At 40.7% G+C, this 16,770-nt stretch overlaps 1 protein-coding gene and 1 long non-coding RNA gene across 3 annotated transcripts in view; both read right to left on the bottom strand.

Moving 5' to 3' along the window:
* Window positions 1-1,035: 1,035 nt before the first annotated feature.
* LOC127377081 (uncharacterized) lies at window positions 1,036-10,823 on the bottom strand. Its single transcript, XR_007887612.1, has 3 exons — window positions 1,796-10,823; window positions 1,346-1,710; window positions 1,036-1,211 (listed from the first exon to the last, which is right to left on the bottom strand). It is a non-coding gene; the product is annotated as an uncharacterized LOC127377081 (long non-coding RNA).
* Window positions 10,824-14,966: 4,143 nt separating this feature from the next.
* The window catches only part of ttc27 (tetratricopeptide repeat domain 27), a 106,161-nt gene continuing 104,357 nt past the window's right edge, over window positions 14,967-16,770 (bottom strand). Inside the window, exon 20 of one of the 2 annotated variants that reach the window (XM_051423051.1) lies at window positions 14,967-15,349. In XM_051423051.1, the coding sequence (XP_051279011.1) occupies window positions 15,224-15,349 (126 nt within the window). In that variant the 3' untranslated portion in view covers window positions 14,967-15,223. The other variant, XM_051423061.1, reaches the window with a different exon arrangement.

Raw genomic sequence — 16,770 nt, 5'->3', positions numbered from 1 at the left:
TTCAGTGTCTTGCTCAAGGACACTTTGTCATGCATAAAGAGGAGCCGTAATCTCAGACTTTAAACTATTTTAAAGAATTTAAAATCTCTAGTTCTCAAGTCTCTCTTCTTGTGGGTGGAATGTATGCAACTGTGGCATGGTAATTAAATGGCATGTATGGTGTTATTGTGTCTTTTAATGATACCTCAATGATGAGTTGAAGATCAGGGGCCTCATGTACTAAGATTTGCGTGGATTTCCTACTAGAATGTGGCGTACACTGAAAGAGTGAAAGTTCCGTACGCACAAAAAAATTCAGATGTATCAAAACGTGCTTACGCAGAATCCCGCGCACATTGTCTTTGTACATCGCAATCAACGTGAAATTGATCGCACATGGACGAATGCAACGCTCCAACCTGTCCCCTCCCTCAATAACACCGATTTGAATATGCTAATTAGTATAAATAGGCCTAGATAGTGCTGTCTTTAGGAAAATGGAAAAAGCCAGGAAAAAAGAAAGTGTGAGTTGGAGGTGCTGCTGACGGAGGTAGAGGCCAAAAATTTATATATATTTTTATTTGGCTCTCTATCGTCCGGCATTAACACCAAAAGAAAGACAACAGAATGGGAAAGCGTGGCACAGGCAGTAAACTCTGTAGGGTCAGAGAACCGCACCGCAGCAGAGTTGAAAAAGAAGTGGTCAGATGTGAAGATGGAGGTGAGGCGACAGACATCTGCCCATCGCAAAAGCCTTCAGGCCACAGGTGGTGGAACCGGGGTGGAGGAGCTGATCCCATTTGACCATAGAGTAGCAGCGATTTGGGGCTACACGGTCCTCACAGGCGTGCTGGTGAAGGAGACACCGAGTTCACCCGGGATCCCAATGAAGGTAAATAATGTTACATTTTTTGGATTAACCTTCCTACACTTAGTAACCATTTGCTTTTATAGATTTTGATTAATACCCACCCAGCACGCTGCATGGTTTTTACGTTTGAAGACAATTATGCCAATTTACGCCATAAGAAACACACATTGACTTGTTTTCTTTGGTTTATTTTATTTTCAGTGGAGCATCAAGTGGCACCCACTCCACCCCAGTACAGTCCACAGCCACGCCGCGCACCACCTTGGACTCTCCTGTGCAGGCTGGCGTCTCCAGGGGCACTTCCTGTGCTCCCCCCGATGCTGGGTCCCATCCAACCGGCCGTGTTCTCACAAGTGCTGTGCTTGAGTCCCAAAAAGAAATTATAAGAGGCATCGGTGAAATTAACTGCCACCTGAGTAATGTTACAAATGCACTCACCAGCATCAGCCAATCATTAAAATAATTGGTTAAAAAGTAAACATTATCTCCTTTTACCTTTTTTATATTGCTGCAATTAGTTGGTGTCGGGTCTGAATGGCACCTGGGTTGTGTTGAGCGTTAATGGGTCCAGGGTCTGGTTCCTGTAGTTGCCCCACCACCTCAACCAATGGCAGAGCGTGTCTGTGCGCAACATTGTGGAGGACAGCACACGCCAACTCAATGCGGCACACCTTCTCCGGACGATCTAAAAGCATGCCCCCGGTCCTGTCCAGGCAGCGCCACCGGCTCTTCAGCTGGCCGATCCCTCTCCACAACTGACCGGGTGCGAGAATGGAGATCATTATACCTCCGCTCCTGGTCAGTCTGTGGGTTGGCAAGGGGGGTCATCAGCCACGTTGCCAGCGTGTAACCGCGGTCTCCTAATGAGCAAATTAATGATTATAGCACATTCACCTTTTCTGTTGATTATACATAATCTCACTTAAATGCTTTTGTGTCACTTACCAATAAGCCACCCATCGTGCACTCTGCCGGCTTGAAGCCTAATCCCAACCATGCTGTTACTGAGAATGAACGAATCATGGGTTGATCCAGGCCACCTCGCCACAACATTAGTAAGACGCATTTGTGCATCACAGATTATTTGCACATTTATGGAATGGAAATGCTTCCTATTCACATAAGCAAATCATACATCGTATGGGAAACTTATATACCTAGCCGACATGTGGATGATCCCGTCCAACACAGCTGGCATGGCGCGGCTAAGAGCTAAGTGGGACATCCCTGAACGGTCTGCCAGTTCCCTCTGGAATGACCCTGTTGCCAGGAACCCAAGTGTTGTGAGCACCTGTAAGGGAACTGGCAATGCGTGGCTCCTCGCCGTCTCTCTCTCCAAGACCTGACCCAATTCAGCACAGAGTTCCAAGAGGATAGCTCTTGGAAATCTGAAACGGCTAATAAGCCAATCATCATCTTGGACCAAAAAGTCATGATAGTCATGGAAAACCCGTTCCCTGCGGATTCGGCCATTAGCCAGGTCCTCTAACAAGGCCAACACTGCTATCATCAACATATCGATAATTGCAACATTTTGCGCATGCGTTTATATGCTTTACACTAATTGGATAATTGATGCTAGATTTTTCCCGTACACCCAAGGTGCAAATTTGATGGCGCCCTTACTCCCTTGTATTGTGAAAGGGTTACGGTACGTACAAGACGTGACGTCACCACGCTCCCAGTGAGCGCTAGTTGTTGTTATGTGTGAGCCATGCTGATGAGACGGCGGCACATCGGTCCGCACTTTATTGTTAACTGTTAAATAAATATGCCAAGAGGCTAAAGATAATTCGAGTGTGTTCTACTTATCCTCCATACGCAGTAGAGGACTGCTCACTGCAGTAAATAACCCCTTAACAAAAATAATCTGCAAATTATTTAAAATTGTGTAATTGATTGATTGATTGTAAATAATAATGACTTTCACATGCAGTGCAACTGTCCCAAGAGCAATTGTTAATTTCGGCTATGCAATTTCAATGCATCGTCTGTGAGTGTCGCCAACTGACAACTGACATAAGCAAAAAATATGTACGTACGCCAGCAATGAAGCTGCCGTGGAGGACCGCACATTCTCACGTTCATTTCAATTTTAGTACATCCGAACGTGAACGTGAAAAATGGTGTATGCACGAATTTTGTGCGTAAGCAACATTAGTACATGAGGCCCCAGGACTTGTGCATTTGAATGAGTCTATTTGCAAATAAGTCACTGAAACCTGTGTCTAGCTGAAAAACATCGGGGTTAAGCATGGCATACAAATAGACGCAATGTATGGTGCTAATGGGTATTTAGGTGAATCAGAATCAGAATTAGAATCAGAAATACTTTATTGATCACCGGGGGAAAACTGTATGGACGGTTCACCCTAATGACTCATATGTAATTGTTGTGGCTTTCTATCACGAGTAGACCTCCTCACCTCTGGGTGAGGGTGTTCTTCGTGGGTCAGGGTTTAAGCTCTTGTGTCAGAATCTAGGTGCTTGTTGTTTTTATGCTCTTCCTCAGGTCTGGCAAGGACAGTTGAGTCATCTGTGTCTTGCCTCTCTTTGACTCCACTTTCTTTAGGTGATGAAACAGGATTAGGTGAGTATTCAATGAAAATTGTATTTGTATAGCGCCAAATCATAATAAAAGTTATCTTAGGACACTTTTCAAAATAGAGCAGGTCTAGATCGTACTCCTTATAAAATTATTTACAGAGACCCAACAGTTCACACCATGAGCAAGCACTTGGCGATGGCGGCAAGGTAAAACTTCCTTTTAAGAGGCAAAAACCTTAGACAGACCCTGGCTCTAGGTGGGTGGCCACCTGCCTCGACCATTTGGGGTGAGAGAGACAGAGAGAGAGAGATAGAATGAGTTAAAGACAGAAGGACAGAGACAGAAGTAACGACAGAAGGACAGAGACAGAGACAAAGGTGCACAGCAACAACAGTAGCAACAACTACACTAATAGTAGTGACTGATGTTGATAATGATGATAAATATGAAGAGAATGATGATGACGATGACAACAACAACCATGGGGAACAATGAGCAGTGATTATAGTAATAATAGTAACAGTAGTAATAATAATAGTAATAATAATAATAACAATAATATCAGTAATATTAGCAATGTGGCTCAGAGGAAGAGCGGGTTGTCCCCTAATTGGAAGGTTGTTGGATCGATCCCTGGGTATCCTTAACCAGTAACCTGAGTTGCAGTCATTATATGAATCATTTTCTGATTTGTCACTCATGTCTGCTTGTTTTTGTGTGTTCGCTACACTTGCCTTTGCCTGTGATGTGTTTTTCTTTCAGGCATAGGTCTGGCATGGGATGGAGTACCCATAGGTACCCCAAGTAGGTAAGTCATTCACCAAAAATAGGAGATTTATTTTCAGGCTTTGCACCACAGTCCTTTAAAGTAGCCTTAATTAAACCCCTTCCTAAAAAACACTTTTGACCCAGTGGTTTTAGCCAACTATAGACCTATTTCTAACCCCCCCTTTCTCTCTAAAATTCTTGAGAAGGTAGTTGCCAAATAGTTGTGTGACCTTCTACATAACAGGATTTTCAGTCAGGATTTAGGGTACATCACAGCACAGAGACAGACAGTGGACTTGTCTTTGTACCTGTCTTGTTAGATTTTGCTGCATTTGACACCATTGACCTTCACATTCTATTTCAAAGACTTGGTCATCTAATTGGCATTAAACTAAACTGGTTAAAGGCCTATTTATCAGATCGATCTCAGTTTGTACCCGTTAACAATGAATCCTCCATGCACACTGCTTGGACCAATCCTTTTTATACTCTATGTTTCCCTTAGGACACATTATTAGGAATCACTCCATTACTTTCAACGTTATGCAGATGATACCCAGTTATATCTATCAATCAAGCCTGATGAAATTCATCAATTAGCTAAATTTAAAATTACAAGCATGCCTTAAGGATAAAAACCTGGATGTCCTGCAATTTTCTGATGTCCGACAGAGGTAGAGCGGGTCGTCATTCCTCATCAAGTTGACGGTAAAGGCAACCCAGCCCTCAAAAGGAAGAAGATCACTATTCACAGAATAGATTTCTTACTCTTCTTCATCATCAATAATTTTGTTAAGTGGCCTAACAGTTATGTCAGGTAGGTATTTGCTTTTCCTCATGTCAATCATGCTTACTTGGGTTCCCATGTCTAACAGATCACTGACTACTAAGCCATTTAAGTTACAATAATAATAATAATAATAATAATAATAATAATAATAATAAACTTTATTTATATAGCACCTTTCAAAAACTGGTTTATAACATGTTTTTACATGGTTAAAACAACACAAAAAACACAAACAACACTAAGGACCATAGCAGCATCAGTAACAATATATAGAATAAAACAATAAACATTGTAAAATATAGTAAATAAGTAAGTAAATAAAAAGACAATAAAATGGAAAGCAGAACCACGGTGAATAAAAGGTTAGAAAAAGGGTCACAGAAAGGCAATAAGCCTATAAAAGCATTTTATGAAGAGACTTAAAAGAAGTAATAGAATTTGCCATCCTGGTCTCTTCTGGAAGGCTGTTCCACAGTTTGGGGGGCTCTGATGGCAAAGACTTCACCTCTGTTTTTTAATCTTGATTTGGGAACCACCAGGAGAGCTGCATGTGGAGGCACATGGGGGATTAAGTAATCACTAAATGCGTACAATATAAAACGTTTACATCACAGCAATTTATGTGAGGTTTTAATACATAACCTACAGGATGAAACAAGGAGACGTGACCTGTCGTTGAAATCTGTAGGAGGGATGAATGGATTGGGAAAGGGTTTAGGGGTAAAGGGAAGAATGGATGAGGGTTGAGGGATTGTAGTGGAAATTCTTCCATAATATTGAGGGCTCTATCTTGCACTCAGCGCAATTGACTTTGTACACTGGCGCTTGTATAATTCCTATTTTGCACTCTATCCACATTGGAATTTTCCCTCCACCGACGCACGTCCTTAAATTAGAGAATGAACTTGCGCTCTGGGGGGCGGTTCAGCGAAAAGAGGAGGCGTGTTCTGGCGCAAACGTTCCCTGGTGCTATTTTGCTGTTTCAGAAAACAATTCCGCCACAGACCAGGAAAAACCTAGTCTAAAGTCAGTGGCGCTTATTCAGATGCTATTTTAAGGGCACAGACTTGAGGGGATGTGCCTGAGTGGCAGCAGCAACATCGCCACCTGGTCAAGACGGGCATTAATACTTTGCCGCATCCCGGACAGCTCCCGCTCCAGCATGTCAAACCCGGTTTGACGCAGGAACGGGTGGTCCTCCAGCATGTAGTGGGTCTGGATCCTCTGCACCTTGGTGTTTGCGTCGCTCCCTCCTAAGCTGGCCCTTGCGCACTGCTCGGCCCGTGCGCACTGCTCCCGAGGCCAGGGTCTTCTTCCTGGAAGCTGCGTTACATTGTTTTGATTCATTGTATGACTGTGCTACATTTATTTCATGTCAATAATGACACTTTTCTGTATTTTACGGCCCTGACGAGAACGTCGGTCTCCTCGGCTGTGAACCGCTCCTGTCGTGCGCCTGGCAAATCCGCCGTTATAATAGCAATCCGCCATGGAACAAGCGTGCCTGCTTTTAAAGGGAATGTGAGATGACGCTCTGATTGGTTTATTGCACGTTACGCCCAAACCACACCTATGACTAATGTAGCTACTTCAGACCAACCCATTTTAGATTTGCGCCGGGCGCAAGAGTCATTTATCCCGCCGGCATAAAAGCAACAGCGCCCGAGATCTGCCCACAAAGCTACTTGCGTTTTGCGTTTGATACTTGCGTTTCAGATCGGCAAGATAGAGCCCTGAGAGTTGCTAGTTCTCTGAAGAATCACAAACCCAGTGTGATGAATCAAATTCCTTTACTGCAGCATGAAGAGAAGACCACAGCATAGACATTCTCTCCCTACTTCCAGAATGCTCTACCTTATATAACTTTCAGTACATCCAACCAAAAACCCATCTGTTATTTGTTGTATTTACACACTGCTGTAAATCACACATGAAAGGTTGAGGTCATCAACACAAATGGTCCTTTAATCTGACCCTGTGACCGTGAGTCTAATCAGTCACCCGCTACCATAAAAACACGACCCCCTAACCAAACTGTATACATTTACTATGCCTCCTAAAACATTCATCTACCACAGGATGAAGGGTTGAAGGTTTAAGGATGAAGGGTTGAGGGATGAGTAATGGAGGATGGACGTTTGAGGGATGTAGGGATGAAGGTTGAGGAATGAAGGGGTATCGGAAGGAAGGGTGAGGGATGAACAGATGGAAGAAAGGTGGGTTTGTTAACGGAGGGATGAATGGACGGAGGGGTTCGGCTAGATGGTAAAAGGGAACCAAGTGGGTGGTGAGACTCTGAGTGAGGGAGCTGTCTCTTCATATCTCTTGTCGAGAGCCACTAAAGAAACTTCGACTCATGAAGTTTTTGATATTGTTTACGTGTTGTGACGAAACCAATTTCGTGCGGGTACGATAATCTTACCGATGGAATGGGCGAGGATAAAGGATAAAGCTGTGAGAGTGAAAGGACATCGAGTGAAGGAAAACGGCAACCAGATTGTCCATCTGGGGGAGTCAGTTGAAGATGGTGGCTGTAAACAGTGGGACTGGAGTTGTAATGGTGTTTGGGGCTGGTGCCAATTGTCTGAATTTCTGTAACGAGAAGCAAGAGAGTGCATCGGCGAAACTAGGGGGAACTTCCGTATTAACTGCATTATATCAAGGCGGTGGTACTGTCCCTTGTTTATGATGTCAGATGGTAGTGGTGGGCGGCTGTGGCTCAGAGGCAGAGCGGGTCGTTCCTTAATTGGAAGGTTGTGGGTTCGATCCCCAGCTCCTGGTGCCACATGTCGAAGTATCCTTGAGCAAGATACTGAACCCCGAATTGCTCCTGATGCCGTGCATCGGTGTGTGAATGTGTATGAATGTTAGTTTCTGTTGGATGGACTTTGCCATCACTGAGTGAATGTGTGTGAAAGGGTGAATGTGGCACGTAGTGTAAAAGCGCTTTGAGTGGTTGGAAGACTAGAAAGGCGCTATACAAGTACAGGTCCATTTAGTGGTGATGATTTTCTTGGACCATTTGTGACCCCAAGGAATAGCTGCTATGATTACTGGGCACATTTTGAAGATGGCAGAGGAAGAAGAGAGGGATGAGAATTCAAGTGACCATCTGGCTGAAAACTTCCTGCCACCGGAGTGGCAACTTCGGCGTGTTCGTGGAGGGATGAGACAGAGAAGGTTATGGAAGGGAGGTGTGATGAGAAGGATCGATCTTAGGGTAAGATGTGGATGACGTAGTTTAGGTGGCTGAGCGACGAGAGAAGTTGTTGTTTAGTGTCTGTGAGCCAGGAGGAAATATGGAATGAGTAAGGAAATCCTGTAGACTTTCTTCGTGGGCGGGGATGCTTGGAGTGAAACGGTGTCAAGGATAATGCCAAGAAATTTCAGGGATGTGCGTGGACCCTCCGTTTTCTCCAGGGAGAGAGGGACGCCAAGCTCATGGAAAGCGGAAATTGGAGTATTGAGACCGTGTGATGGGGGAGAAGATGGTGGTGTGACAGTGAGAAAGTAGTCTAGCAGTTGGATGATGTATGGGAGTTTGTAGTTGTTTGTCAAGATCCGACTAAGTGCTTGGGACAATGAATTTAACTTTTTGGGGCTTGCGTACGAAGGTCAGGCGCACGGCAAAGTAGTGTGCCAAAGTGATGCTGGTAGTCGGGATGGATGGGAAGGGTTTTAACTCTACCGGGCTCTATCCCGGTCGTCCAAATGACCATGACAATGTTGCGTATTGCATGGAGAAATCTGGGCTGGGAATTAAGCTATTGGTCTATGATAAATCTCTTTCTCTTATATATTTCCTGGTGGCGACATGGGTTGGACTGATTCCGAATGTAGGGAACATTGGACTAGGGAATGGACCGATCATGAATGTATCTTTAAGAAATGAGAAGAAACGGGAGGAAACTGAGGGTTTTGGCTGGTAGCATTGCCATGGATTGTAGTTGTTGGCAAGCTCTGTGAGGCAGAGTTGGGAAGGGAGAAGCGGAGGCAGCCAAAGAAGATGGGATGGGGAAGTTAGAAATGAGAGAAGAGGAAAAGATGCTGGGATGGAGGGATGTCCGTCGGACACCGAAGACTCCCCTGGAGTGTTGGGGGCAAGGGCCCGATGATATTAGAGTTGATGAAGGCTGGGAGCATTGAGGAACGTTGGGGAATATTGGGGAACGTGGATTGTTGAGCGGAGCCTAGGTGGCTGACATGAAGGGATGGTAGGCGAAGGAGAGGACTCGGAGATTTCAGGAGTTTGCCAGTCGTCTTCAAACGTGTTGCTGTCTGAAGGGTTGAGGATGAGCTTGTGGTTCCAGGTATTCGTTTTTTGTATCTCTTGTCTGATGCAGATCATGTGGAAATCTAGTGGAGGAGGGAGGGAACGGATAAGGTGTGCTTAAGTACATTTTGAGGGGAAATGAGATGAGTGCAAGGTGTGGTCTTTGTTTCTGAACCAGTTATAAAACTTCCTAAGTCGACTATTAGGGGGCAGCCCTAGTTTCTACAGTAGCCCAGAATGGAGAAACCAAACACTGGGTCTATAGATAAGGGCGTTTTTGTTTGCAACATACAACTACAACAATGCCACTAAATTCTACGCACCGGTCCTTTCAAACTAGAGTCCCATTTAAAATTACCCGTAAAAAATTACTCAGTAATCTAAATAACAATAATAATAATAATCACAATAACAATAGTAACATATTGATTGATTATAAGAGAAAAGAGGTATCAATAAGATGGTTTTTACTAAAGTATATTCTATAAGACAACAGAACAATGCAACCTTAGTAAAGAGAATGGAAGACACCATAGTAGTGTTGTTAGATTCATGAAGTGTCTTAATGTGTGCACAGAGTGCAAATGTATTGTTCTTCATTTTAGAATGCATTTTAAAATTGTAATCCTGCTAATCCCATTTTTACTAAATGTAAAGGTAATCTTATTACATCTTTTTTCTGTAACTGTAACAGATTAAAGCTGCCTTCTTTTGTATCCTTATCATGTAATTCCATTACTTATATTTACTTATATATAGTTTTTACTTTTTTGTTTTTTTTTAAAGACAAGTCCCAGGGGCCAGATGCACCAATTGCATACTGTTATGGTGAGGAGCATACCTTCCTTTCAATCCTTTTATAAAATATTGAATGCATTAGAAATGGTGCATGCATGGACTACTTTAATACATCTGGTCCCTGGAGTGTGTTTTGAACAGATAACAGCTGCTTGGCACCTTAAATCCAACCACAGACTTCCTCTGCAACCAACTTCTCTTTGGGAAATTTCTACATCTTGGACCTTTTGCCACTTTCCACCACCACAGATCACAGAGTAGACACAACTGTGGCTACATCATGGCTAAACAAATAATTGATTCCACATGAGTCTCATTTCACCACCCATGCTGATTTCTTACATCTACTACATCTGATCAGTGATGTCATGTGTGCTCATTTTGGTTTGCGTTTCACACATTTAACCAAAAGACTTTCTCTCACGGGATTTAACGTTTTATTTAACGTATTTTTTGTTTGTTTGATGGTTACATATGTGTGAAACAGATCTGGGAGGTGGACTGCCGGATTTTGACCCATGAAGGGTGATGGTAAGCAGAACCCAGACACAGACTATGAAACAGCTTCCTTGGGAAAGAGGGTGGAGGCTGGATGCCCTTTGCCAAACTTGTCGGGAAATACATGGCAAGGCTATGATGTGTAATCACAGATGATGCAATGTTTTAAAATCAGGGCAGAGAGTTCATTCATCTGCATAGAGACTGCTTTCATCAAGGACAAAGTTCTCTGTTTGAAGTAGCTCAGTGTGTATTTATGTGATAAAATCAACACTGCAAGAACATCTCAAGAAAGTAAAAAAGCCTTGTTTCTGGGAAACAATGTTGTCAAGAATGTTTTGCATTATTTTTGTATTTATTTATTTTTTATACTTTATTAATAAATTGTTCTTTTCACTCCTTATTTATTTTACACACACACACACACACACACACACACACACACACACACACACACACACACACACACACACACACACACACTGAAATACACACATCATGCACTTTTGGACATGCAAACAGGGAGAGAGATGGTGGAGTGACTGGAAAGTAATCTGATTTTAAGAAAATATATCTAACTTGGTCTTAATAAAATATCATTACTAATAGATTTGACTAGTAACAAGTTACAACAATAGTTTGCATAATATCTTAGAGTAAAGAAGTATTTTAATTATTTAAGAGTAACTGCTTCTCAATTCAAGAGAAAGTAGTCTTGACCCAGTGTTGTAAATTAAGCTGCTGTTTAGTTTTCATATAAATAAGATAATAAGAATGCTTCTGGTGCCTTTATTTAGGTCAGTCACTTATTTTATTATTCTGTTTGAAGAAATTGGGTCTTATAAGATTTTGTTTTGATAATTAATAATCTTAGATTAAGGTACAACTTCATAAATTCAGCTCAATAAATTAACCAAAATACTTTTTACTTAAATAACTGAGTTTTCTTCGCTTGTAATAAACACAACTTGGTTAAATGTTTGGCATTTCTTCTAGTTTTAAGGCTCATTATTGTCTTTCAGTAGCTAGATTTTAATGCTAGTTTTAAGAATTCTTCTCAAGCAAAACTGGCTGTTTTTACAGTGAATTCTATTTTTTCTTTCTTTCGATGAAACCCCCATGTGAGGTTTAAAACTTGTTTGCGGGAATACTTCCGACAACCATTCAGTAGAACCACTTAACATAAGTTACTGGATGTTGGCATCAACATGAAGAGTTTAAGGCATATTTGGACCAGGTCTCAAAATGAAACAACAAAATATGTCATTTGTAATTACCCCCCAGGACAACACAGGATGACATAATTTGTCAAGGTCTTTCAATACTGTAATGTTGGAGAAAAAAAAGTGAAAGATAATGCTTTTGGTTAAAGTAACTTTTTAGTCAAGGTTTGAGAAACATCCTACTCCTGCTTTGTACTTTGTGTCTCTACATGAACATGTGTTGGTTTCGATAACAACTAATGCTTTTGTTACTCATTCTCGGAATTGTGTGTGTGTTACAACATCCAAATGAAGCTCTTCATCATGAGGTGCAAGGAAGCAGAACAATGTAGTCCTGTTTTAATATTTGAAGTCCTAAATCCTAAAGTGATAGACAGTGTAGTTTTAGGAAACGTTATTGTACATTTTCACAGCTCTTACTGTGAAAAAACTTTTAAAGCTGAACTAATTAGTGTTTTTATATTAACAATGTGTGAAATGAACAGTGTTGGGTTAGTTACTCAAAAATCTATTACTCATTACTCTTTTCAAAAGTAATAGAATGACTTTACTTATTACTCCTGGCTAACTCAATTACAATGTTAGCTATATTACAAAATTCTGACTTTTTCACCAGTGTGCAAATATCAGGGTAATCGCCCGGTCAGCGCAGCTAAAGCCCAAACGGGCAGATTTCTGCAGCCTATGCATCCAAAAAAGATACAGGCTGGATGAAAAGCACCCCTGGCTCAAACGGATGACGAGACACCATCTTTTCAACAACATCTGTTATTTAGAGACAATCTATACATTGTCCTTCTTATTATCAATGTAACACAGCTGTCAGGTTGTCAACCAGTCCCCCTGTACATTAGCCAGGTAATCACAGTTCAAATGAAATGAAGCAGACACGTAAGACATTACGTCATTTTGTCATGGTGTGACTGGTTGCACTGATGGAACATTCCTATCATGGTTAGTGAATCATGTTTATTATTATTATATATATTATTATCATTATGTGAATATTTCTGAGTGAGGATTATTGTGGTGAATCTCAAATGACTTTAAGATCCTAGAACTGGATTAATGTAGTTTAAAAGTGAGTTTTTGAATACATATTTTCACATAGTTTTAATCTGTTTTGACAGCATTTCAGTGTATGTGTTGATAATTTGCACATGTTGAAATACAGTCAGAAAAGACATTTAAATGCAGTTTGTTGAGTAAACCATTTAAATGGAAAATGGAAAATTAAAAATTTAGAGTTTGAACACCTTTATCACCAAAATCATCATATTGGGTCAGACTATGGCTATGATTCCCTGGGCAGATAATATGGCTGACATCCTAACAGTAAAAATTCCACATCTGGTTAACATTGCGTTTGAGCACCAAGCATCATTGATGTAAACAGAGTCTGCCTCCTTTCCTCTTACCAGAGTCTTGTATTCTGTCATCTGCCCATTGAGAGCAATAGCTTGATCTGGGATGTTGTGGTGCTGCCAGCTCTCAGTGAAGATGAGGGCACAGCAGTCTGATTGTTGAGGTAGCCTTTTCATCCATTTTATTTTTCTGTGACCTGACATCAGCCAGGAGTAGGCTGGGTAGTGGAAAAGTCTCATGTCCAAGCCGATTCTCTTTCATGGCCACAGTAGTTTCTCCTGGTTGAAACTAATCTGCAACTACACCACTATATGCCACTAAATCCTTCACACTGGTCCTTAATTTTTGCCAATTCATCTGCTTCCTTCTGTTCAGCGCAAAAAGGTGTGATTGCCATTTGCAGCTATATTTGTATACAGTATTGTTTAATATACAGTCAGTGTATAACACTTGTACATAGACCATGTGGAAGGGTTATAAAAAATTAAAACCTATTGCAATTCTTTTAGAAGACCTTATGTGATGCGGCTTCATCAAAAAATCGGAACTAATGTTGAACAAATACATCAGAATCACCAAAGTCTGAGGGCAATCAGATTTCCCAGACCTGGAATTACTCTTGGTGGAAACTAATTCACGTCCAGCTCCAATTAAAAAATTACTGAACTAAAATATTCTCTCTCAACTAAAATGTAATGTAATGGGTTTTGTGAATGGTGACGTCAGCCCACTGAGGAATACCAAGAATTCTGGGAGAGTGAGTCAGAGGCAGAACAAGTAGACTTGTGTTAGCTTCTGATAAAGCTGTCCTCTGGGTGATGACAGAGCTGCAGCAAATCACTCTTACATGGTTTATCTAGAAATAGCATTTGGGAAATTTACAGTCCCATTAAGGAGATTAGTCACCACTGCTGACTGATCCTGTGTCGGTGAGAGTGATGTAATGTGATGAATGAATGATACCGAGCCCGAAATGCATATTTGTTTCTTGCCATATTTATTCCATGATTAGTGTGTGAGGATGGAAATATGGATTTAATGACCTGAGTGCTACTAACGTTTGCTTTCTGTAGCAATGACAAAAGGACTAAACACCAATCGGGGCCTTACAGTGTTAATATTCAACATGCAGTACCTGTACGTTGCACATTGTTGTAGCATTCCAATCCCTCACATGATAATAGCCATATCATTCATGAACAGTGGTTTCATAAATAGCATTTGTGTATCCCTATCTTAAAAAGGTTCTTTCTACTCTTATTCTGCCACACTAGGCTTTCCTTTCAAAGCAGAGGCTCTGTGTGCTGTAATAAAAAGGCCCAGGCAAAATACACACACCCCATTATAGTAAAAAACAAAACAAAAATAAAACAGTGAGATAAAAATCCAGTCCTTAATCTGTGTAAAAATAGATATCAAAATCTAATCAAAATTTAATTGAATTGAGTCCCAAGATAATGCAGAAGTTAGGTTAGTCAAACACTTAAACCAACTCTGTAATGATATGTTCCTAAAGCTCTTCCTGTGATGATTTAAAGGTCCAATGTGTAACATTTAGGAGGATCTATTGTTAGAAATGGAATATAACAGCCGGAGGTATGTTTTCATTAGTGTATAATCACCTGAATTAGGAATTGATTCCGCCTTCTATGCAGTCTGCCATGTTTAACCACCTACAGTAGCCCAGAAGGGGCAAACCAAACACTGGCTCTAGATAGGGGCATTTGTGTTTTTTGTAAATTTCACAGCCTACACACTTGGAAGGCTGAGCTATGTTCAAATGACCACAAAATCCACCTAGATACCACTAAATCCAACACACTTGGTTATCTTCCAAAAACAATTCAAGCAAGCAATTTTTACATATTTTATTATTTGATACCTCACAGTCAAGGTTTACATTCCAAAGTGAATATAAAGGTTTAAAAACATCATGATTACAACTTGAGTCCTTTGGCTTTCCATTTCTAGACTAATCTATTATTTGTTTTATTATTAAGTTGTCACATGTAAAAGTTTTGATTCAAAGGCGTTCAACAACACAATGCTGACAACTGAAACTGTAGAGTCTGTCTGTGTAGGGTGCCTTCAGAGCCACAGATTCTGATGGTCAGTGTGTTTGCTCACGCAGCCTCCTGCAAACCTCATGCAGCTCAGTGATGAGTTGTTCCAGAGCAGTGACATCGTCCTGCAGATCAGCGTGGATCTGACCCGTGGCTACATCTGTGTGCATTTGCTGGTATAGAGTAATGAAGATGAAGTGATGATGTAATGTACTGAGGTCAATATCATTATTAGTTTACTCATCAACAGTGGACTATTTGGATGTTATTTGGTGTAACGTACTGCTGCCATTCACTCATATCTTCTTGCATCTTGAGTGGAAACGAGAGTGCATTTTTGAGGCTATCAATGTATTAAAAAAAAACATTTTGTGAAGGATCCCTTAAATTTGGTTAAAGAATGTTGACCAAGATATGCACTAAGCAGGACATTTTAATAAATCTGCCACTGCTCTCTGGTGGACAAACTATATATAAGCAACACTTTTTAAATTCAGACGTATCTTTGGTATCACTTCAATTTGTCATGTGTACACACTGTACTGTTTAGATTTTTAACCACTTAGCAAAAATTGTGTCTCTTTGCTGTTCAAAAATACCAATGAAATGACGATTACAGTGACCTTGAAGTGCAAATCACGACAGCAAATTCCAAAACACAAGAAGAAACTGGAAAAAACAACAAATCATTGTGTTTTATTTGTTGGTATGATTTGCACCTCAAGGCCACCATATCACACCAATATTTTAATCACTTTATCACTCAAACTTTAGACATTCAGGAATGTGCAGCAGCTTATACTTTCAGTCTGTGAATTTACAAAATCAGACATTATTAAGTATAATTCCACTTTTCAGTAGGTAATATGCAGAATGATAAAAACGTGATTTCACGTCACAGTACTGTAGCTGCTACAGTCAATTGGTCTCGTTTTCCAGTCAGAGTCATTGTTAAGATGTTTGAAGTTGAGTTAAAGTTAAATACTGTTTAAAATATTTGTCAGTTAAACCATAATGAAACAAAGGGGAGTAATTAATCACCCTTTTTTTTAGAGTAATCAAAAACAAAACAAAGTAATATGCCTGAAATATATATGTAAGTTTATGTATAAATATATATGTCTAATATTAATTCTCATATCACTGTAAAATTATTCTATGGTAATATTGTTTTTTTCTCCGCCTCCTCCCAGACAATTCTGACTCAAACACTGGGGTTAAAAGATTTCCGGTCTACGAATGATTCAACAAGCCTGACTGACCTGGGTGCCATATGCTTGTAAATCTCCATGTCCACGATTCTTTATGGATTTGTAACCTGTTCAGACAGACAACTTTATTGATGTGGTCTGGTGAAGATGTTGTGTCAACCTGCATGTTGACATCAACAACAGGATGGTGTTATGAGCTCCCTGCTGCCACTCTCACTAATATCTGCTTGTTTCGCATTACTGAGGGAAGTTCAAGAGCTTTAAAGTAGAACTATGGAGCCTGAAATTATTATACTGCAATTCCAGCCAATGCAGCATTATCAAGCAATGTGGCAGCTGACATCTATAGCCTGCATTTTATATTTTGTTGCCACCAGCACTCT

This window comes from Dicentrarchus labrax, unplaced genomic scaffold (genome assembly GCF_905237075.1).
Source record: "Dicentrarchus labrax unplaced genomic scaffold, dlabrax2021, whole genome shotgun sequence".
Lineage (NCBI taxonomy): Eukaryota > Metazoa > Chordata > Actinopteri > Moronidae > Dicentrarchus > Dicentrarchus labrax.
The sequence above is the reverse complement of the archived record's forward strand: the minus strand, read 5'-3'. Positions and strand labels throughout refer to the sequence as shown.